Genomic DNA, 25,149 nt, shown 5'->3' on the forward strand with positions numbered 1-25,149 from the left:
CTCATGGCAGTTTGTTTATACCTATTGCTAAACTAGAATTAGGCAAACCAATACTCTCCAGATGTTTTGAATGACAATTCCTATAATACTAGCCTGACCTTTGGCTATAGCTGGTGGGACTGATGGAAGTTATCCGAAACATCTGCCTATTTCTTTACTAAACCATTATGTAGCCACCTATGTGAACTGGGCTAGAATGTAGTTTTCAACATTGGATAGTAGTAATATTTGGTCTGGGAGTAAGGGTATTATGAGCAAGTCCCTATTTACGTTATGACTGAAGAATATGGATTTTCCATGTTTATATTACTTAGAGTTCTACAGCACAAACCTACCAACTATATACAGCAAACTCTACTGTATTTAGTTGGATATACTTCCTAGCACAGCCTTAATTTACATCAGTTGAACTATTGTAGCACCCGCACTGTAACAGGTTGTGAAATTGCAGTCTTAGTTTTTCAGATGGTTCTCATTTTCCCTTTTGGCTATTAAGCATTCCTTTAACTTTTCTTTCTGCACAACTGAAATATGTTTTCATTTTAAAAAATCATTTACCATAATTACTTTTTGGAAGAAGAGTGAGAATCATAAACACTTTTGTTCCAGATATCAAGAAATGAATAAGTCACCATGTCAAAAATGAATTACTAAAGCATGGAGATCCCTGAGAGACCATAACGAGGGATTATACACAAGTTTGGCAAGCATCAAGCCAGAGGCAAAGTCCATTACATGTCAAGCCAACCCATAATCCCAATTAATACCACCTCTAGAGTGTTTTCAGTTACAAAGTGCTGTGTGGTATACCTTATTTCTAATTTCATTTAAAATTCTCACAAACATTTGGTGTTCATGCAAAACAAAACTAACTAAACAAAAGGCTCTGTTAAAAGGTTTGCCTTTGATTATGTGTATGTGTGTGTGTCACTGAAAAATAAAACAGCTGAGATGCTAAGAAAGTGAAACAGCCGGGATGAACATTTTCTTCAGCTGAAGGCAACATTTGGTAGAATTTCCCCCCATAAAAACAATTACAGGGAACATTTTCCCACTTTATTTTGGAAGTCATGCATTTTGGCAGATCTACTCAAAAAAGCAAATGAGGTGAGGGCTATATTCAGATATATCTTCTCGGCGTTAGATAAAACCATAATATTAATGATATGAAGAAGTCAACCTCTCTATCATACCTTCATAGGTTGCATGATGAGGTGTAAGGAATGGGAAACCATCTCAATTTCTATGCATGCCCTGTACGTGATAGGCTTTGATGCTTGAAGAGTATAACCTTTTGACAATTTGCAAATTGGTCCTGCATGAACAGCAAAAGCAATTTGGGCTCTTGGTTTCATGAAGTGTATTGAGGTGTTTGTTGTATGTTGGTGTCAAACTATGGTATATCAACACCAATATTTTGCTTCACAAGTGAAACAACAGCTCCCTCTTCTCTGTTAGTCTGAGTCTGCAAGGAAAATAGAGGCATCTGTGAGAGAGACATCAGACACATTTTTAACTAGCCTTCCATTGTCGCTAGCCTATGCATTAATTTGATTCTTACGGCAACTGTCAAATACACAGCAACTCTACTGGAAAAGTGACCTTTTAATTTTCATGTACATGGCTCTTATTAGCACTAATTGAAGGAAGGCATTATACCCTAGCAAGGATAGAGCTGGTGAGGGGAAAAGGCATGTGCATTCCTGACTCTGCATAAATTCAGGGTTGTTTTTTTTAAAGGGAATATAATTGTTAATGTTGTTAGTTCATGTATTTATGAATAGTAATTGAAATGTGTGCCTTTGACCTGTTCTAAAGAGTCCTGTATTTCTATAGACTTTGCCAAGCTTGAATCAACTAAGGTTGAAAATGTTCCAAATGTATGTTAGTGTACTCTCTTTAAATATTGCACTGAACAAACGCAAATATTTGCTAGGAATATCAGACAACTGATATTAGTAGTTTCTGTTCCTTATATTTTCCATCATATACAACTGAATATTTCTGCTGCTGTTGATTTGTTGTTTTTTATTATTTTCTATGTACAGCTGAAATCAGAAAAATCTTCAATGAACAAGAAGTTGAAAAATGCCTTGTCACCCTTTTGAGAACAAATAGTGATGGAACTAAAATCGCTGCTTCTCAAGCCATCTCAGCTATGTGTGAGAATTTGGCCAGCAAACAAACCATTGGAACTCTAGGTAAATCAATTATGGCAGAAATAATAATAATAATGATAATAATAATAATAATAATAACTTTATTTTTATACCCCGCCCCATCTCCCCAATGGGGACTCGGAGCGGCTTACATGGGGACCAAATGGAATTATGATGCCGAAGAAAATATCTACCATTCTACAATTTTGCCATGGCTACTTTGAAACTCCATATATTTCCCCTTTCTTTTTCCAAAGGAATTCCCCAGCTGGTTCAGTTGCTAAGCAGCAACAATGAAGAGGTAAAAGAAGCTGCTGCTACAGCTCTGGCTAATCTGACAACAGCCCATCTTGGCAATGCAAGGTAAGGGCACAATGAATAAAGAATGGGTGAACAATTTAATCAAGATGTATATTTTACTTGAATGCAGTTCCCAAGAATTCTGACACATTGCTTTCCTACTTTTGTTTTGCTTTATCCTTGTTCTATTTTAAGGAATCCACACTCATTAAAGTTTTCCCATTTCTAAAGTACTAATTTGTGAATCCAATATTATGAAAACGGCTAGACTTTTATGGCAAACCAGAAGCATATGTATGCTCACAGGAACAATTATAAATATATTTGGTAATCACTTGAAACAGTTTACACTTCTCAAAATTCACAGTAAATCTTCCTCTCTCTGTGAATATTGTATTCATAACATTCTGTGGGTTTTCAGGTCTGCTATTTTTAAATCTCACTGGAAACACCAGATTTAAATACTATGGATTCAGTCCAGTGTATGTATGTGCTGATAGTGAGCATAGGAAGAGAGCTAGATTGGGAAATCTAGCATTCCCATAAGTGACCTGATGTGATGCATTATATCCAGTTGTGAATATGTGCTGGGAACTGAGGGAATAAGGTTCTGTAATATCTTATGGCAACACACTGGGATAAGGACTCCACAAGTAAGAATGGTCAGAGCTCAAATTAGATCAAATTGGCCATTCCCAGTTTTTAGTCTGTAACAAAAAGAAAGACATTTATATCCAAACAGTCTCCTTTCTCTACGTGTTTCAGGTTTCCTTCCTGTGATATATACAACATGATATATTGTAAAACACTGAGCTTGTCGTATACATGGGGGTTGTTTCCAGTTTTCCATGTGAATACAAAAAACATGGCTGATCACATGTAATCTGTACATTTCTGTATGTTTGCATTCACATTGCTGCCATTTAATAATATGGTCCATGATGATCCATGGTCCCAAACGCAGAACCCACAGACATGGAGGACACTCACAAGGAATGAGTTATTGTTGGTGTTCTGTTCTGTAAAAGAATCTTGACAGCAATCCAGATGTTTCTTGTAGAAGCTAGTGAGGAAGCCCATCACAAGGTTAGCAGTGGAAATCATGTGAATATAAGTGGACTGCAATCCCTAGAAATGTTTATGCTATGTCTGCAGTACAAAAATGACTAGAAGGCCACCTTATGCTGCATTGTCTTTCAATGCCCAATGCTCATGCAGGTTTGAGGAAATCTGAAAATTATAGTCCAAAACTAGCCTTGTCAATGTTTGTAAATTTATATGTATCTCTATAAAGCTGAGTGTTATGGGAGTTGAGTATTACCATTGGCCTGATTAGTTCTTTTAAAACCCATTGGTACTAGTTTCTCTCTTCTATCCTCTCTATTTACATTGTAACTAATGGTGATTTATTCCACAACTCCGCAAAAAGATTGGGAATGTAGATTTCTACTGCAAATAGAGCGTTTGTCTTCCTTGGTGAGCTATGCCTCAGAACCCGGAGTTTTAAAAAGCACTTCGAAAATGTTATCTCAGTATCAGCTGTCAACAGTTCATCAGAAATTATGTACAGACTCATTCCTCCTAATGTGTTGTTGGTGAACATTCATATGATTAAGCAGAAAGTTCATAAAAACCAGTTCAACGCAGACGGACCCACATATGTGCATACACAGACATTTTTCTCCTCCATTTATTTCCGTCTGCATCCCGTTTATAAAAGCTGTGTTCAGTCAGTCAGAAATAAAACCATATGTGACTTACATGAACAATCACAAATGAGCAAGGCAGTTCAAGTCTCAAAGGACTCCAAGCAATGACATTTGCAAAAAGTTTCTGTAAGTATCTCAAATAATGAATAAAATAGAGAAAGTGATTGACTCGTATACTTCATTCCATGAAGAGAGAAACACAATTTGTCAGAAATATTTTATGTCACAAATTATTCAATTGGCTCTAACATGTGCCGGCATTAATTTAACATTACCAGAAGAAGCATCATTCATCATGTGGAGACATTATTCTACCTACTATTCTCTCCTGTGGAAAAAAATGCAGTAGATATTGACTCTGATTCTCCTTTCTTCTGACTCTTCAATTAATGTCAGCCATACCTAACTTCACAGATAGATAACTAGCTATTAGCCTCTTGGGCCCAACCCTGTTAGCATAGCTGTTCTGCACTCCAGTTAGAAAATGATTACACAGTTGATTGGTACATCCTTTTGAAGGCTTTTCCATAAAGCTATTGCATGTGCATGAAGGTGTTGCACTTTCCATCTTAAGCACATGTCACCCTTGTAATCCAGAATACCCTTCTTTATTCTGGTTTGTAGCAATCCCTCAATGCATGAGTACCTGGATTTAGTTTGAAGCCATTTTAACCAGGCCAATTACCTACATTAGTTTCCAATCCTTGTCATTATGAAATTAATTATTAATTTTAAACTCACGTCCTTTGATGTCTGTTTTGTGTATTTTAGTATATATGTTATAGTTTTGGTTGAAAAAAGGGATCTCTTTAAGATTGGAATTATAGCATGGGAAATACAAGAAGAGCTTATTTTTACTTGAAGAGAATGCATTTAAAAAGTAAATGCTAAGCCATGAATGCTCAATTATTTAATTCATTTATTTGTTATCAACTAAAAAACACTTGGGTTCAACAATTTCAAAGTAGTGTACAACAAATAAAACATAAGATATATTTAAAGGGTGGCAGGTTGAATCTTAGTTGCCATTTGTGACAATGGAACCAAGAAATTTTAAACAAGAAGGGAATAAAATTAGGTGTTGTCATTAAAAGCAGTGGAATTACAATTGAATTAAACTTTAGCTTTATAATAGCATCCTGTAAATCTTTCAACAAGAGAGTAAAATTACAAATTCAGCTAAGGATAAAATGATTCATTTTTTCTTCTTCTGTGTAGTCCTGGTGGTTCAACTAATTTGACTCCAATATGTACACTTGTCCAGACTGAATATATACATGAAACAATTAATTACATTTTATACAATAGGCTTCAATGGACTAAATGTGGTATGCCATGAGTAAAACATATATTTTGGGCTATAAACACAATGTATCACATTGTTATACATTTTTGTGTGATGATTTTAATTTGGAAATTTTCCTGTTTGTTCAAACAAATGGGGAGATCTTGTGTTTCAAAATATTGCATTATTTCTCTATTATGAAAGTATCTGTAACTCTCAGTTATTGATTTATCCATAATTCTAGCTAGAGGAGAGAGTCTTGCCCTAGTCAAGACATGTTAATGACATTTCTCTCCTACCCAATCTTACCTCTCTTCAGGGATACAAGCCTATTTCAAATATTGACAGATCTATTCGTATTTGAATATGTGTTCTTATGCAATAATCAAAACTATACCAAAAATTCAAGTCAAAATTCCAGTTATTGACTTAATAGCCAGGGCTTATTATTCCTGTAGAGCTTGACATTTAATTTACAGCGTTACTGCCATCTATCGGTGATTGTTTTATTCTCTTTTGTTGCTGCCACATTTTATTGAGATTGAGTCATATGTTGACTTTTCTTAAAACAAAATAAATGTGGTACACAAGCTGTTAAATGTAAAATGAAGTATGTTCCTGCCTTATTAGTACTGTTTATATTTTAACAAGCACCCAAGCCTTTCTAAGATAAACAGCTACCGTACATTATATTGGGTTTTAATTATTTTATAAATGCTAATTATTATTAATATCAAGTTGTTACAGATCATTCTTCAGCTTGCAAAGGTTAGTTTGTCATTTCTGGATTTGTTACGGTAAATTGTCTTTATTAAGTTAGACATTCGTTGGTGGAGGGACATTGACCATTCCATACATAATGACGGTGGTTCATATTTGTATTAATTAGAAATATAATGGTTTCCAAAAATGTGATGACCAAAAAGTTACTACATACAAACTGATAGTATGTGTAGATATACTTACTTTTTTCAGAAGTAATGACATTACTATAGAAACAAGGCTTTTATTATACATCTGTGTTTTTTTGGTGTGTGGAAATTCTAGGGTTTTTTTGGGATAAATTAATTGTATTTGTAAGAAGATTTAGTATTTCTGTAACCAGAGGCGCTGTCACAAATAATACACTGAACTACTGGAGCATTCAGCATGTCTATATCTTTAATTTAGACATGTTGAATTTATATTTAGGCCCCTTCTACACTGCCATATAATTCAGATTATCAAAGTAGGTAATCCACATTATTTGCTTTGAACAGGATTATGAGTCTACACTGCCATATCATTGAATTCAAAGCAGAATTGTATATGCCAGTGTAGAAAGGGCCTTAGAGGAAGGAGATATGAAAATTGGAGGAAGGAACAGCTGCAGTTTGAGATATGCAGATGACACCATACTAATTGCAGAAAAAGGCAGATTTGGAGCAGCTATTGAAGAAAAACAAGGAAAAAACTGCAAAACTGCTGAAAATCAGAAATAATGACTACAAGTGATTAACATAACTTGAAAATAGATGTTTAAGATGTCAGAGGATTGTGTATACCTTGGCTCAATCCTAAATCAAAATGAGGAAATTAGTAAAGTAAACTAGGACTTGGAAAAATAAGATACTCAAATGTAAAAAATATTCTATGCCAAAGTCAGGATTATTCATGTCATAATGCTTCAGAATTATGGTTGTGAAAGCTGAAAAATGTACAAAGCTGACCGGAAGGGAATTAATTTATTTAACATGCAGTGCCGAAGGAGAGGTTCACAAACATCATGGACTGCTTAAAAAGATAAATGAATGGGTCTTTGAACCAATCAGTTCTGAATTCTCACTAGAAGCCAAAACAACTAAACAGAGGCCATTGTACTTTGCCCATATCATGAGATGGCATGACTCACTGGAACAGCTAATAACATTTGGTAAAGTGGAAGGCAGTAGGAAAACAGGAAGCCCTCAATGTAGTTGTCTGAGGGACTTCCACACAGCCATATAATCCAGAATATCAAGGCAGATAATCCACAATATCTGCTTTGAACTGGGTTATCTGAGTCCACACTGCCATATAATCCAGCTCAATGTGAATGTATACAGCTGTGTGGAAGGAGCCTAATTAGAGAGGTAAGTAAGGCATGAGCCACTGTAGCCACATCTGCCTTTCCTATGAAATGGTGCAGCTGGTGCACCTGCCAAAATTGGATAAATATCTTCCTGGCCACACAGCAAACTGGCCTTCCAGGAGCATTGGTGCATTCAAGAGCACCTTCAAGCTATTAATCTGATATTTAGGGGAGAGTGCAACCCCAGCCAGAACAGGCTGTAATTCCAAGCCAAGTTAGTTTTCCTACTGACCAACAGCTTTCCATCTTGCCTGGAATAAGACTCAGTCTATTTATAGCCTAAATGCTTTCAAGAGTGTTCCTGTTTAGAATGGGAAGATCACTCAGTAATTATATTGGGTGGAATTGGTTTTTTTAAATCGTGTCAGAAGTGACTTGAGAAATACTGCAAGTCGCTACTGGTGTGTGAGAATTGGCCATCTACAGAGATGTTGCCCAGGGGATACCCGGGTGTGATACCATCCTGCTGGGAGGCTTCTCTCATGTTCCTGCAAATTAGAGCTGACAGACTGGAGTTTACGCCGTCTCGCGGATTCGAACTGGTAACCTTCAGGTCAGCAGTTTAGCCGGCGCAAGGGTTTAACCCATTGTGCCACTGTAGCTCCCTGGTGGAATCAGTAGGTTAAGTAGAAACTCACAGCCTTAGATATGATCTTCCACTATACCCATTTCAGAGTTCCATCCTTAGGTGGTTGGAAAATCCATCATGCATCTTGCTGGTGATTGACATGAGCTCCAAAATGTGAGCATGAATTTTGCAATTATTTTTAATTCACTGGCAATTTCAGAAAGCGAGTCTTATTACCAATCTCCAAAGAGGAAATTAAGATCCCCCCCCCCCCCCCCGGCAAATAAACCTTTAGCTATGCCACCATAAACACATCCGATCTCAGAAGCCAAGATAGGCCAGGGCAGTCCTGGTCAGTACTTGAATGATAGATTGCTTGGGAATACCAGATATTTTGGGAGCCAGCATGATGGTGGATTGAGCATTGGACTATGAGATCAGGGTTTGAATCCTCACTGGCCATGGAAATTCGCTGGTTTACTTTGGGCAGCCTCAGAGGAAGGCAAAGGCAGACTCTCTCGGAACAAATCTTGCCAAAAAAACCTTGTGATAGGTTCGCCATTAATCAGAAACAACTTGCAAGCACACAACAAAAAATTACAAATGGCATATTTTTGTTGAGATCATCAGAACAGAAATAATACTATTAGACAGTTTAGAAGTAGCATATAAGTAATTCCATGTTTTTTCCTTCTCCCTAAGAGTCTGTTCTAGCTTGGAGTAAAAGAGCAAGCCTTTGTTGTGATGATGTATCTCAACATTGACCCCTAGTGGCATAATAAAGAAATTGCCACAAAATGTACGAGTGTACTTCGAGCAGCATACCATTGAATCATGGGCAGACAACTGGCTTAGTATGGCAGGGAGCACAGAATGTCACTTTTATAGGATTGTGCTCTGAATATAGAGTGGATGAAATTGATAGCATTTATATTAAATTATACCTTTCTAAGCTCCTGAAATCTTCTGTTTTGGGCTGAGTATAATCAATCTTACACGTGGAAATACAGAAGGGTAGAAAGGTAGTGTGGCTGGGATGAGGATCTTAATATGTATATGACTCCTTGGTTCATGATAGTTCAGTATCAGCCTCCTGGAAAAAGAGGGCCTCTAATGAGGTGGTGCAAGAGATTTTTTACAGCTAGGAAGACTGCAATTGTTAACAGACTGGTTTGGAAAGCAGTTAAAGGTGAAATCATAATGCTATAACTGTGGAGTGTGAAAGGCATCTTTGTATGTGTTTCTATGTGAGCTGACCAGTGATTTATCTTCTTCATCTTTTAGGTCTCTTAAGTACATCTGGTCTCATGTGATTTTCCATGTTGCTCCCCTATCTTTTCTACCATCTACCTGTCTCTCCGCTCCTCTGTTGCATGTCCACCATTCCTCATCCCACATCCATTTACTACACCAACCAGACTTCCTTTTCCCCTGTGCTCCTCCGCCCTTCAGTTGATTTGTGAAATATTAATTATTAAATGCATTTGAGATTCCTTGCTTTCCTGGGCCTAAATATTAACACAGATTTGCACCTGCTGTCCTTTTATCCACTTTCCAAGTGCTGTTGCAAAAGCAAATGGTATTAAACCCCTAATCAACCTCCTGAGCATAAAACGAGATGGAGCTGTTGCTAGTGCGGCTACTGTGCTCTCAAACCTGGCCTTACAAGAACCCTTGCGTGTCAGCATCCAGAACCACGGTGTAATGGCCGCACTTGTTAAACCACTAAATTCCACCAACAGCATCGTGCAGAGCAGAGCAGCTCTTGTTGTGGCTGCCGTCAGTTGTGATGCCGAAGCCAGAGCTAAGGTGAGCCATACATGTTGGGGAAGGACCCTGGTATCTTACAATTTGTGGCTTTCTTTGAATCATGCTTTACATTATGCTCTGGAGCAAAGGTCTAGTTCGTGATTTTCTAACACACCCACATCTGATTGTAATAACCTCTTGAAAAGTCAGACGTCTAGAGGGTAGAGCTATTTCAGGGTTGTTTCTTAGTCACATTTCAGAAAGGTCTGAGAGTACTAAGCAGTAACTAGATTTTTAATACATTGGAAGCCAGTAAAGATTAGATGTGAATAGATAGTACATAGAGATAAGGGCCCAGGTATATTCTTTACTTACAGTGTATGTGTTTGGAAATTTCATCCTGCTATGCTTTGCAAGGTTTTGAAAATGCTGAATGAACTCAGTGCAAACTAAAGAGGACTGTAGGTGCAAAGTAGAGCATTAGTATTTCTTTGTGTGTGTGTAAATACACACACACATTTACATCTCATCCTGTATCTGAGGATCTCAAGGTGGCATACAGTACAATTTATTTCTTCTAATAAATAAATTTTTGTTTAAAAAACAAAAATTGTATCGGGTCAGTATCACTGAAAATCAGACAACTTAAAAACAGTTAAAACAATTTAAAATAAGGCAGCTCCCATTAGCCCCAGTGTTTCTGTTGGTAGGGAATGCTTGGAATTGCAGCCCAGTATCATCTGGAGACCCACATTTGCCAACATCTGATTTGAAAGCATCTAGGAGAGTACTGCTGTCCGAAAAGAGCTGTCCCCTGACTGAGTGATCTGAGCTCTTTTCTAAATTTTCCAAATTTATATTACCAAACTATACACAGGCCTATGTGCTTATGAATGAGCACCTCAGTCTGGCTTCTGGAAAAAACTGGCTATGTGTGAGCTCCATCCAGAGACAAGTGAGAATCCTTTGTCACTGGTGCATGGAACTGATGCTGTTAATAGAAGAGATTCTTGCAGGGCAGGTCTCTGTAAACATGCCCTTTTCACCATTGTTTCTGCTGGTGATTTGTTTGCTTCTCCCTCTGTTCCTAACAGAGGGAGGGAGTAAGAGAGCAAAACATATGGAAATTACTACTCTTCTTCAGAATTTTTCACATTGCTCAGTCAGAGAAGGAAGCTGAATAGGCAGCAGTAGCATGCACAAGATACTCTGAGGATTAGCAGTAGCCTCCCTGCTAGGGAATGGGTCTTAGCAAGTACCAGATGATATTGACTACCGACACCAGCTCTGCATGTGTTTATGTAAAACAACATCCCAACCTGCATAGGAAGCTTGTAGTAACAATATTGCATTCATTGAAGGAACATACCTCATGCTGTCCAGTTGGCCTCTTTTTCTCAATAAATGTTGTCTTTTTAGTTAAGGAACTCAGGTGGTCTTGATCCTCTGGTAAAACTCCTACATTCTAAGGACAAAGAAGTCCGAAGAAATGCCTGTTGGGCTGTGATGGTGTGTGCAAGGGATGAATTGACAGCCGCTGAAATGACCAAGCTGGGGTAAGCGAACCAAGCCTGCTGATAATTTCCTTCTTGTGCATGGATGAAACTATTGTGACTTCTGTTTGCATTTCAGATATGGAGATTATTGTTTCTTAAGATTTACTTAAATGATGTTTGAAAGAAATTATTTCACACACTGAACTAGGAAATAGCACTGCTCTTTCTAGTAACCCAGGCATACTCTTGTACCACTGTAGCTATGATGCAGTGATATGTGTCTGTTAGTGTGTATGTATTCATCCATTCATCCAATGCTTTTGGGGTGGAAAGATCGGCCGCTTACAAGAAACGTTGCCCAGGGGACGCCCGACTGAAATCACTCAATCTTCGGGGAGGCTCTTTCCGTGTCCCCCCACGGAAGTTGCTTGTGATTTCTTTCTTTTCTATTTTATTTCCATTATTTGAAATGTATTTGCTGTACCAATGCTTTTGACACGAAATAAATAAATAAATAAGTGTGTATGTATAGAGGGAGGGGGAGGAATAAGGTTGAAAGATTATGTAATGTTAAGACAAACAACTACAGTAACTAACTGTAGTCTGAATCTTCTTGTAAAAGAATATCATGGAAAGAGATGAAGATTTGCAATGAATTGGAAATACTTCCTTTTTAATGTGTTGTTTTGCTTCTTTGGAACAGTGCCTTAGACATTCTTGAAGAAATTAACCTATCCATAGGGCGTAAAAATAACTTCAGCGAAGCAGCTTTGGACCAAATACTTGATCACAATCTTTCCCAGAAGTATAGTCAAATGGGCTATTTATCATGCAATAACATCATTTCAGATGGCTTCTATGATTATGGACAGGTAAATCAATTTCACTATCTCAGAAATTTTCAGAGGTTTGTTTGCCTTGACCCATGCTCTGAGAAGGCACCCCTAAACTGAGAATTGGCCCAGAGATCTCCTGGCAAAATCAGACTCTTTATACATGGAACAATCCATTGAATTCTCTCATTTATAAGATTTAATGGTAAGTCATGATTTAATACTATAAAACTGAACCAAGGGGAACTGTGGGCATGCCTTTGAGATGTTAGGAGAGGAAGGTAACTACTACTACTACTATTATTATTATTATTATTATTATTATTATTATTATTATTATTATCCTCTCCTCTTTTGGTCTGCAAGAAGAAGATAAGAAGCTTTTGGGTTTTTTATTTTAAATAACGTTGTTTTAGGGTTGTCTTCCCTCCCTTCTTATAAGCAGCATGAGGGGAGTGCATTCCATTGTCTGCAGTTATGATTAACCACAGTTCAATTTAAGGCTAAATTGTGGTCAATTGAAAATGGGAGCAAACTGCCTATCCAGAAATATACAAAGTCAATGAAGAGAGGCTTGTAGAAGTTGAAGTCTCTTTCTTATGATGATAAGCATAATAATTGTATTACTTTTCATATTGCTCTTTTAAGATTAACATGTTACTATACAGCTTTGGCTTTCAAATTGCTGTTCTTTTGTGCTGAGGCTCTGAAACTAATTGTGGGTGGTATTTGGGGGTGTGTGTTTTACAATGCATTTTAATTGTATTATACTTTAATTGTTTTTTAGCCCAACCCACAAAGTACTATTTATTTAATTTTTGTATTTGCTTTGTTTTAAATGGGGACCAAAGTGTGTGGTTGTTAGCCACGTTGCATCCCCTTGGGGAGAAAAGCGGTGTAAAAAGTTAAGAAGAAGAAACGGGAGTAACATGACTGACAGCAGTTAACATCAAATTATAAATAGGAAACGTAAGGTTTATTTTTTACACACATTGTTAATGTTACTTTTCTGAGTGATTTAGATTTTTTTGACACACCACTCTGAAACAAGCACTCCCTTCAAGTCATTTCAGGTTGCATTAGTAAAAATAACATTTTTAATGAATTGATAAATCCACTGTTTCGCTTTTTAAAAATGACATACAAAAATGACATAAAAATGCCTGCTTTAATATAGGAAGTATTCACATGCAATCTTAAACCATGATTGAGCACCATGTGAGTAAATGGAAAGAAGCTCATGTGAAGCCCCTCTCCCAGGAAAAAGAATAGATCAGAATTCCTCTTTGCTTTAATACCTGTAGACTTAATGTGGACCTCAAGATGTTGTTGGACTGCCCCCACCTACATTCTTAATTTTTGACTATCCCAGTTAGAGCTGATAGAAGTTGCAGTTTAACAACAACTGGAGATACTCACGGTTCCTATCCCTGCTTTAGCAGATTTCTGTTCAATTACCTGTGAGCAATTGTAAATTAAACAAGACAAAAATAAAAAGGTTGTTCTGCTGGTTTATATAACAAGCCGTTGTTTATTTTAGACCACAATTCCTTGTTCACATTTAACAACAAACCAGAAATCTGCAAAAATGAAAGCAAATTCTGTTTCTTCTTTTGGCTGTATGTGTGGGGAGCATTTTATGTGAACCTGTATATGTAGTATTCATGTATGATTTAACTGTGTGAATACTGCCATTGACCGCCATGAGCTTACTGAAGGTGGCAGGTGACTCGGTGATGTTCTTCTTTCTCTCTAGATAAAACCTGGAGTTAAATTGTTGTCTCTGGAGGAACTCAGTGGTCAGGAGCTTAATGATCGCCGTGCTATAATCTTAATAAATGCTAAACTACCAGAACCGTGAGTGTATGAAACATTATCCTGACCCCTTCTATTTTTTTCTTCTGGCCTTTTTGAATGCCTGATGAATTCTCAATTTATCCATAATTTTGGCTCCAAAGCCCCCTTCAACTTCTACACGAGATCAACTTATACTTGAGTACATACAGTACTTTTGCTATAAACATATATAATTTATATCTGGAAAGTTGTACCAATAAAAATATTCCAAAAAAGGAAGAAATACAATTTTCTTACCAAGAAATTGAAAAAAACAAGTAATTCTATTTAGATGGAAAAAGTTTTTAAAGAGAGAAGATATGTTCTGGATTCAGTGACAAAGTTTTCTATAAAAGAAACAGATTTGAACTAAATAAATCAGCAGAAAAAGGAAGAGATGAAACTGTAAGATCAAGGAGGAAAGGAGGAGGAGATAAAAGGTCTGAGACCAATGGAGAGAAAGAAGAAACATAGAGAAACAAAGGTAGTATAAACACCCCAAAGTAAATATAGAACTGAAGTGTCTTACTTGGAATATCAAAGGTTTGAACAGTCCGCAAAAAAAAAAAAAAGAATTACTTTCTACTACTTTAGTAAGGATATTTATTTATTTGCAGTATTTATATTTTGCCCTTCTCATCCCAAAATGGACTCAGGCTGGATCACAGAAGATACAAATAAGGCAAACATTCAGTGCCATTTATAGACAGACAAGACAGACAACTGAACATAGATCAAAGTATATATAGGCTTTTCTCCATCTTTAGCTATCTTGGAGGCTTGTGCTCGGTTCATGCCACAAGGGGGTGCTGTCACTCCATCTTCCTGCCAAAGAGCTTTGTTCGTAACTTCCTCCTTTTTTGATTGATTGCTAGCATTTCCTTTATGGGTGCCTTAATACTTCTCCATTTTTATGTGGTCCCTATTTATCTACTCATATTTTGCTTTCGAACTGCTAGGTAGGTAGAAGCGGGGCTAAAGGTCAGGAGTTCACCCTGACCCAAGCTTCAAACTGTCAACGTCTCAACTTTATTGCAGCTGGTGGTTTAACCTGCTGTGCTAAAGCCTGGCCCTGCTATGGTAATTTATTTGCAGAAGACTCACATAAAAAAGACAGATATAAGACTCTTATACTATTCCAAAATGGGAAAAGAATATATTGCAACTGCAAAAGAAAGAAAGGAAGAACGGAAGGAAGGAAGAAAGGAGTGATTCTATACATTAATGCTTCTATATACTTAGAAAAATTGTTTGAAGATTCACAAGGAAAATTTGTAGGGCTACAAATTCAAAAAGGAGGAGATTTTTTTTTTTTAGTTATTGGAGTATATGCACTGACTGGAAATAAGACATTGTTTTTTTGAGAATTTAATAAGCTGTATTTTGGGGGATTGGAATTGAGTGATTTCACCAACCATTGATAGAAAATAAAAAAAAAATTATCAACGAAAAACAAGGAAAACTTCTGAAAAGATTTTTTTGATATGATGGACAACCTAGGATTAAAAGATGCCTGGATAACCAAACATGGAAATGCCACGGAATACACATTTTTCTTGGAAAGCCACAAATCCTTGTCAAGGATTGATATGTATTTAGTTTAAAAAATGCTAGCAACAAGAATTAAAGATATGCATAATCACCCAAGAATTTATTCTGACCATAATCCAATAACACTACAACTGAAAGGAAAAAGAACTCAAATGAACTGGGGGCTAGATGAAACAGTATTATAAAGTAAAGACACAGTGGGGAAAAACAGCAAAAGACTTAAAGAATACTTCAAAGATAATTTGAATAAAAGAACAGAAATTAAAACAGTGGGATGCAAGCAAAGCACTAATGAGAGACTTTATTCAAAAGAAAGCAGAAATAAAAAAGAAAAAGAAAGGACAATATCAGAATATTACAGAAGAGATACAAAAGCAAGAACTAAAAAGAATTAAAAAAACCCACAGAATTTGGACTTGATTGAATACCTGGAGAAACATATTGACAGAAAAACAGCACTAGAGTGTATAAATGCAAGAAAAGCACTTGATAATTTAAACTGAGAGTTTTTATTTGCAACTCTAGAAAAATTGAATTTGGAACCAACATAACAAAATGGATTAGAGCAATTTACAAAACACAAATCAAATAACCAAACAAAATCATTAAACTATAAAGTATTACATTATATGATAATAGCAGCAAGAACATTTATATGCACAGTTCTGGAAGAAGGCAGACCTCTCAACAGTAGAAGAGTGGATACTTAAAGTCTTTAAAATAGCAGAAATGGACAAATTAGCCATGATGAACAAAGAAAAAACAAAAACAAAAACTTTATGAAGGTCTGGGAACCATTTCTAAACTATGTAAAAAAAGAACGAAAAGTTTTTATAGAAGGCTTCATAATTTAACCTATTGGAATCTGTGTAGGGAATTTATAAATAATAAATATTAGGCCAGAAGGAAGAATAAAAAAACAATGTAATAGGAAGAAAGAACAGAATTATATATGAATGTCTTCAACCCAAGGGACAGGAAGTCCCTAAAATGGGAGGGGGGAAGGAGGGGAGAGCATAACCAAACACAAATATTGTATAGATGTTAGGAAGTATTGTATTGGTTCATGCAGCCATATATATATATACATGTATATAGATTTGTTTCACTGTTTTTTATGAATGTGTAAATATGTAAATTGAAAATAAAAACATATTAATCATAAACATATATAGTACCCTTTTATTTTAAAAATTGTTAATTTTCAAATAAGCATATTTAGCATTTGTGTAGCAGAAGCAAACTCTCTTTCATTCCTTTAATAATGACAGTACTATGATATAAATGAGTTGCCATTAGGTCCAAAGCCTGGAATGACTTAGGGGCACTGCTGATGTCATGGTGTCCTTATTTTTCAGTGAACCCACCACTGTTACTCCTGCAGACGAAAGAGCAATGCAAGATGGAATTACTGGCCGAATTGCATCTTCTGGAGCATTAAAAAAAACAAGTAAAGAAAAAGCCAGGTAGGTGCTTTACTGCTTTCTACTTCTTTGAATGTAATACATTCTCTGACTGAAGGAAACTGTTCAGCATCCAGTGAAAATAGGTTTATTTAGAGAGAAGTCCTCTTTGCTCAGCATGTGAAAGCAGAGTAAGGAACAAAAATCAGAATTCTGCTTAGGAATGTGATGTAGTGGAGTCTTCTAAGACATTGCACTTTCTGAAGTAGATTTCCAAAATTACTCCTTGCCCCCATTTAAATTGTGTACCTTCCTGGCACCAGTTCTTGTTTTCATCTATTCCTCTTTCTCATCCATATCTAATCATAGCCCAGCTTGCTGCTGACAATTTCCACATTTGCTGTGCTTCTAAGCAAATCTAGGGCAATGTGGTACTAGCTTCACCTTTGAGTCTTACTGAATCCCATTTTTCTTGTTTAAAATTCAGATTTAGCCATAGTGCGGTTTGGCCTATATTACAGCCATAGTTCCATTCAAAACTGTGCTTCTAACCGTTTCCCAGTCCTCTTAAGCTGATCTTGAAGACACCTGAGGGCTGCATGGTGGTAGGAATAATCTTTTTAGAGCTTTCCTTACTGGCATCATCCATCAGTGCATGCAACCAACTTGATCCAGGCCATAATAAATGAAAACTTTCAACCACATCTGCATTAATGAGACCTTTCAGCTTGCATTTAACAAGCACCAAATAAAAAAGGCAGCCTTCTCCAATCAGTCTATAGTTTTTATCCACCCTCACGAGCATTTGGTCAGGCTGTCTGAGGAGGATGGGAACTATGGTCCAACACATCTGAAAGGTGCCAGGTCAGCTTCAAGTGAAAGTCTTCAATACAGCATTCAGTCCTTTGATGAATATTTGAGTGTACCCATGGCTATTTGCCCCTATTTGTGATTTCTTGCTGTGCAGCAGAGACCGTTCTCTTGTATTTTCTCCCATCTAACATAATATCTTGAGACATTTCCAGACATCATTTATATACAAAAACATACCGTATAATAAAATAACTGTGAAATAATGCCATCAACCATCATGTTTATTTTCCCCTGATGCAGGTCTGCATTCAAGCATGAAATGAAATTTATTTACCATTTGTACAAAAATGTATCTTTGCACTTTAATACTAGTCATATCTGGTTTGGATCTCGACTGGCTAGGTCCTTTTTTCCTCTGGTTCAAAGTCAACTGTGTCTGTGTGGTGTATGTCTGGTAAATGGACAGAGATGGATCCAAACCTTAGTTCCATATAGTTCCTGTTGAAATCCATAAAATTTGTTAGTGATGTCAAAGAAAAGAATTCTTTACATATCTATATAACAGTAAAGCCCATTAAAGTTTATCTATGAGTGTGCATACGCAGGCCACCCTTTTTGCATTGTTTTCAGTGGGATCTAACATATTCTGCACCATACCTTTTGTAAAGATGGCTTTCTGCTGCTTCTTTTTGTGTTGCTTAGGAAATAGAAGAGTCACACTAAGTACAAGGCAAAAATATTAATGACAAAAAGTTTACTTACTTTCAACGTAGTAATTCGCGAGTCGTTAGCCATCCCGAATGCAAGACCTCGTCCAAATTTGGTCTTTGTTTTTTAATGGTCTCAGTACTATGGAATCATTGCCTTTATACTATAAACAACATTGTGCATTTTGGACACTTTGATGTGATGGCACTTTTTCTCTGTGTATGTCCTCTGTGTATGTTGGGAGAAAGCCAATTTACTAGAGAACATTCTTAAAGAATAGAAATAATGTTTCAGAATAGTTTTAGGATCATAGAGTTGGAAGATACCTCATGGGCCATCCAGTCCAACTCCCTGCCAAGGAGCAGGAAAATTGCATACAAAGCAGCCCCTATAGATGGCAGGCCAGACTCTGTTTAAAAGCCTCCAAAGAAGGAGCCTCCACCACACCATTATTTTTAAAATAATGTTTTTTGTGGACTGTTTTTGGAAAGAGAAACTACACCCCCTCAAGCGAAACACTGGTCCAGAGTAAACATTCACCACCAGAGCAAACGTCCACCATTCAGCAACGTCCCTGTTGGATCAAGAGTCAAGATTAGTGAGGGATCGGCCCTTTGGCATCCTCCAGCAATTTTCAGAGCTGCTTCCTTCTTTCTGCTATGCAAAGTAGTAGAGACACTGATGTTTGGTGATGGTACTTGTTGAAAATGAGGAGGGCGCTGATAAACCAAAAGTATGCTAGTTACAATCTACATGGTAGCAGATCCATGTTGATGAGTTATGTGCACATAAGACACCGATAGAAACAAGAGGAAGATATTATAGAACAGTGACTTATTTTCAATATTTGATTTGGGGTACAAGAGAAGAGGGGAGTGTCCTCCATGACCACTTGTTTTTATATAACCTTTCTTTTGTCTTTGAAAAATATTTGAAGATACTTCTATTGCATTTTAAGAATTCTTATGCCCTAAAAAAGTAAAAGAGAAATTTCTAATTTTGATAGTCCAGTGGAAGAGAAGTCAGAATCTCCCGCAAGGTCTTCGTCAATCAGCAAAGGAAGCAGTAGAGAGAAAGGATCAAGGTACCTGTGCAAATGTTTGCAAGAGTGCAAACATTTGAGCAAATTATTATTTTCGTGTTTTTATATCTGTTGTACCATCTATGAAGAAGTTTACATTCAAAAAGCAGACACAGGAAAATGGAGGGGAGATCATAAAGGGAAACCAGATATGCTTATAATTTACATATGTCACTATTTCAAAAGGAATAACGTATAAGAACTGCTAACACAGACATGGAGCCCTTACTTCATGGATGTTTGCCAATGCTTAACTTGCTTAGAGAGTGACAGTGAGCTTATGGAACCTCAAAACAGTGAACAGATATGGTCACCATTAAGATCTGCATATTGAGAATTTTGAGAGTTGAAATTCATTGCCATCCTACTTTTCCAAGGCCTCAAAAGTGTGTTAGGGCTCTAAATCCAGGTCTTCTAGGATTTTGGTTAGTAACTAACTATATAGAGACAAGGGAATATGAGATGAGTATCCTTTATCCAAAGTGGTTGAGGTCAGAAATGTTTTGGATTTTGAATTCTTTTGGATTTTGGAATATTTGTATTTTATAACTACATGATGTTTTAATTGATCATGTATTGCTGTCTGATGTATTTGTATGAATTTTATATGTTGTACACTGCTTTGAATCCCACCCATGGGAGAAAAGCAGGATAGAAATGAAATAATAATAATAATAATAATAATAATAATAATAATGGGATATCTTGTAGATGGCACCCAAATCTAAACACAAAATCAAATTATGTCTCACATATATCTTAAATACTTGTCCTTAAGGTAATTTTACACACAGTGCATTTAATAATATTATGCACAAAACCAAGTTTGTATAAATTGAACCATCAGAAAACAAAGGTGTGAGTCACTGTCTCAGCCACCGATACAGTCAATTTTGGATTTTGGACCATTTTAGATTTCCAGTCATATTACTTGTGTTTGGGAAAGTCAGTCCTATACTAATAAATAAATATTAAATGAGAAAAATATTTATGAGAGCACAAAAATGTCCAATTGCATTGTAAGTTAAGATTACACATGATATTATTGTCAGGAAATTCTAACACAGAGAGGCATTTCCCCCCTCTTGCTGATGATAACTAAAATCAGGGCTTTATTAGAAGAAACATTTCAATCAAACCCATGTTGTCTTTTTTAAAAAGAAAAGGGAAAGGGAAAAAAGATGAAGAGAAACCCAAAGAAGAAGACATAGAGCCTGCTATGCCTAAAATAGCAGAAGAAGTTCCTGAAAAGGTTGTATGGCTTCCTCCTCCTGACACCACCTTGCAAGATTACATCAATGAAGTTTCCAAAACAATTCTGCCACTAGCAACCACCAAAGAACAGGTTGTACAGCTTGCACAGTGAGTACTAAAATGCATTTCCTGTAATGTGAAATAAGTAGATAAAAATGTATTTTGAAAACTATTGAGCAACATTCTGGTGTATTGTATCTCACTTTGACATTGCTCCCAGGAGCTCATCCATTGTTTGCTAATTACTGTAGAAACCACTGGTAGCTTGTAGACTTGTATTTAGCCTCATGTATTTAAAAAACAAAAACAGAAAACAAAACTACAAACTAAATAAGACAGATAGTCTTGAAAAGTATTTTTAAAAGTTACATTCTTCCCAAGTTGGATGGGAGGAAGGGCCAATTTTTGAGCTGTTGGGGGATTTTTCTATAAGCTTCTCTAAAAAACTGCCTGAAGATTTATACAAGAAAAAGGGTCCCACTATTGAGGCATCCCTACTAGAAAGGGTCTGCTGCTTATGGCTATGATGTAGTGGCTGGACCTAAACTATCTAGAGGGAGAGTTGCCAGTTCCAGAGAATACTTCTGGAACATGGCCATACAGCCCGGAAAACATACAACAACCCTGTGATCCCGGCCATGAAAGCCTTCAACAACACAGTTGCCAGTCCCCCTACTTTAGGGGATTGAATGGACAGACGTATATTGCTGGCAGAATGGTAATCTGACTGCCTCACAAGTTGGGTCAGTCATAGGTTGTGGCATCTACTAATTTTGGGGATATGTTAAGATACTCTTAATTAGAGTTATTAAAGTGGAATAATCTAAAGCCTATTTAAATTTTATTATAGAGTGGTCTCTGGAGGTACGAGTTGACAGGACAAGGATAAGAATTCTCTATGAAGGGTACAAGATTTGTATCAAGGCAGGCAGTATTTTGTATGATGGCCAGAATTAGGTTTGATTGCCATGTTACTGAGTCTACATCTTTCTGTGCTGTCACATCCCCTATTGTTTTGTTTTACTTGTTTGTTTGCAGTGCGGAAGTGTTTGGTTAGTGTGCTCCTTGGAGTAAGTTACTGTATTTTTTCAGTTTTCCTCCCTCTCTCTTCATCCTCATGCCTCTTACATAATACAAGTAGGAAACAAATGAGACATGAGGCTGAAGAAAGACATGGAACCGGAGAAAGACATGAGGATCTGTGAAATGCTGAGAGGCATTTGCACTGAGGACGATACTTGGATTACCACCATTTCACAAATCCTGTTTATCCAGCTTCATGTCTCATTCATTTTCTATTTAAGTATGTGGCACAAGGTTGGAGAAAGACTGAGGATCTGTCAGTTTGTGGCAATCCAAGCATGGTGCAAATCCACACCACTCCAGCTTCCATCCCTTCACTCTCACACTTGCAGTTACATACCATGCTACTTCTATGCCAAAATCCAAAACAATACAAAATCCAAAACATTTCTCTTCCCAAGCATTTTAGATGAGGAAGACTCAACCTGTGTTATTTATTATTATTCCTTTTTTAGCGCTGGTGGTGATGGTTGTAAATGTCCAGGACCAACAAACATTGCAGTTTTCCACTTGACACCTCTGATGAACTCATCATAAACCCTTTTCTGAGCTCAGGATTGCAGTTCTGCAATGCATTTATATCCCACTGTATGCAGCATAGATGCTCATCAGACTGTCCTCATATAAGATTCTCACAACTAAGTAGGTTTAGGGAAAACAAAGGCAATAAAACGCCTTTTCTTTTCAAAGGTATCTTCTTTTTCATCTAGGGTATTTGCACACAGCAGGCTACATGCCAGCCAACATCGTAAACAGACATTTTATGTATATTTAAAGGATATTATGCACTGGAATTATTTTCCAAAACAGCCAGCACTGGTTGGTCTATAAAGATAACATAACAGCATGACCTACAAAAAAAAAGCATTAGCATTTTAATCTGCCTAATAATATTTAGCATACTCAGAAAAATGAGTAATAAAAATAAAAAGGAGGTACAATTGATGTAATACATAAAATTTAAGGGCAGTTTGTATCTTATCAGTGTTGGAAGCTGCATCGGCAGTGCTTATATGGAAGCTACCCGTTTTAATTAACCAGACCTTTTTATTGATTCCAACATGAGTGACAAGAATGGTATAAGAAATAGACAAATGGAACAAAATGAAAATCAATCTAATACAGTTTTTGGACAAGTATGATAGTTCACAACTTTGTGTCCCCAAACATACTACAACTCCCGCTTGCCCTCTCCACCATCCATGCTAGCTGCAGCAAATGGAATTGTACTCTAGTAATATCTTGGGGCGCTTCCAGACAGTGTCAAAATGCAGATCAAATAAGTGGGTTTAAAAATCGTGGGATCTGTCGGTCTTGAAATGATCCCCCACCGTCCGGACACCTTCCTTTATAGTGAGTGGATTTTACAAATCCACAAGATGGATGGGTGACAACTGGAAGAAGTTGGGATTTTTTAATTCTCTCTGAAATGAGTTAGATTGCATATGCGCTCATCCAGATATCTCAATGTATACACAAGCAGATTTCTTATTCTCTCCTCACCCAACTATAAATTCAAGCTCTGTTTAATATCGTGAAGATCAGAACAAAGGCATGGTTACAGAGCGTTCTAATTGTAATTGCTTTCCAATTGTGCTTCCGTTTACCCACCTGCGTGTCCGTGGCTCCAATTTTTAAGAGCCCTGATCAGCTGTTTCAGACTTTTAAAACACACACATGGGCTGGAGCAGTTTACACCAGGATATAGGAAGGGAGTTATATGTTTTCCATGACCTCAGGGATATACAGTCATGTGAATATTCACATTTTTGGCTGGAATTAGCTTTTAAGTGCACCTTTTCAAGGCGTGCCTTTCAGCGGTTAACCCGATTCAGCATACATTTTCGCAGAATCTCATTTAGCCCCCCCTCCCCTTTCATCCCGGTTTCTTCCGGGTTTTATGGAATGTGTAGAAGGGCCCTAAAAGTCAAGGTTAAGAACTAAGTCAAGTAGACTTCAGCTTAAATCTCCGATTAAGCATGAAAATGTTCATTTATGTCTTTTAATGAAGGAAAAGGCGAACAAAAAAGAACATGGATGCTCCCTATATTATTAGTAAACCCCAGATTTTTAAAAGAAACCTTTGCTTGTTTTCTGAGAATATTTCCAAAGGGTGCCTGCTAATTTTTGCAGTGTGTAGGTTTTTTAAAGGAAAGGTGCCTTTCACCCACTTTGAGGCTGTAAATATTTGAAGCTGCTTGAAATATAAGAAGAAATGCCTTGCCCAGTCATGATGGGTCATCAAACCTCTAAGAGACAATCTTGTAGAAGCAGTATTATTGTTAATTCTAATACATATTATGAAAGTGGCTGACTTGCTTACATCTTGTTGAATTGTAAAATAGGTTTGTTGCAGACAAGATGGGTGGTCCAATTGAAAGAGACAAGTTGCATGAATTCAGCTGGGAACTTCATATAAGTGAAATAGAATATGAGCTTAAATGCAATGTTGTGCCTATTGGGAAGATCAACCGAGGGACCTTTTATCACAGAGCTTTACTTTTCAAGGTACAGCATACCATACAACTCACTTATTACAAGAACTCCACTATCTCTCATCAGTTTGTTTCCAGACACAAATTATACAGGTGAGATCTAAGCTATCTAACAGGTCATGGCTTAAATCCAGGTATTACCCATGACTAGAGTAGATCCATTGAATCAGTTAAATTTACCTATATGTTGACTTATTAGTCAACTCCTTACTGGGTTTATTCTAGTTATCAACAAGATTGCAGCTCTTATAAAAGCCAAAATAGCCTCCTTCCTTGCTGTCTATTCTTTCCCATAGACTATTGAGAAGTGAAAGTTTTAAGGAAAGGACTTTTAAGAGCATGCCATATTTTTAAAGATATGCTATTTTAAAAATGCTTATATTTTAATTGTAGGAGCTGCAGTAACGCAATGGGTTAAATCCTTGTGCCGGCTGACCTGTTGACCTGAAGGTTGCTGGTTTGAATCTGTGAGACGGGATGAGCTCCCGTCTGTCAGCTCTAGCTTGCGGGATATGAGAGAAGCCTCCCAGCTAATATATCTGGGCGTCCTCTAGGCAATGTCTCTGTAGACTGCCAATTTTCTTACTCCAGAAGCGACTTGCAGTATGTTCTCAAGTCGCTTCTGACACAATAAAAAAGTGTGTACTTTAAATGGTTTTTGATGTTGTTAATAATTGAACTCTATTTTAATTTCAACCATTTGTATGATTTATGTG

At 36.8% G+C, this 25,149-nt stretch overlaps 1 protein-coding gene across 5 annotated transcripts in view; it reads left to right on the forward strand.

Annotated features, from left to right (window-relative positions):
- armc3 (armadillo repeat containing 3) overlaps positions 1–25,149 on the forward strand; it is an 82,135-nt gene that overhangs the window by 54,484 nt on the left and 2,502 nt on the right. For 3 of the 5 annotated variants that reach the window (XM_016994294.2, XM_016994292.2, XM_062983766.1), the window contains exons 10-19: positions 2,049–2,201; positions 2,417–2,522; positions 9,691–9,940; positions 11,300–11,436; positions 12,080–12,248; positions 13,966–14,066; positions 16,955–17,062; positions 19,527–19,604; positions 20,763–20,963; positions 24,284–24,446. In XM_016994294.2, the coding sequence (XP_016849783.1) occupies positions 2,049–2,201; positions 2,417–2,522; positions 9,691–9,940; positions 11,300–11,436; positions 12,080–12,248; positions 13,966–14,066; positions 16,955–17,062; positions 19,527–19,604; positions 20,763–20,963; positions 24,284–24,446 (1,466 nt within the window). The remainder of the gene's footprint in view (positions 1–2,048; positions 2,202–2,416; positions 2,523–9,690; positions 9,941–11,299; positions 11,437–12,079; positions 12,249–13,965; positions 14,067–16,954; positions 17,063–19,526; positions 19,605–20,762; positions 20,964–24,283; positions 24,447–25,149) is intronic. The other 2 variants (XM_016994296.2, XM_016994298.2) reach the window with 2 other exon arrangements.

Source organism: Anolis carolinensis, chromosome 6 (assembly GCF_035594765.1).
Source record: "Anolis carolinensis isolate JA03-04 chromosome 6, rAnoCar3.1.pri, whole genome shotgun sequence".
In the NCBI taxonomy this organism is placed as follows: domain Eukaryota; kingdom Metazoa; phylum Chordata; class Lepidosauria; order Squamata; family Dactyloidae; genus Anolis; species Anolis carolinensis.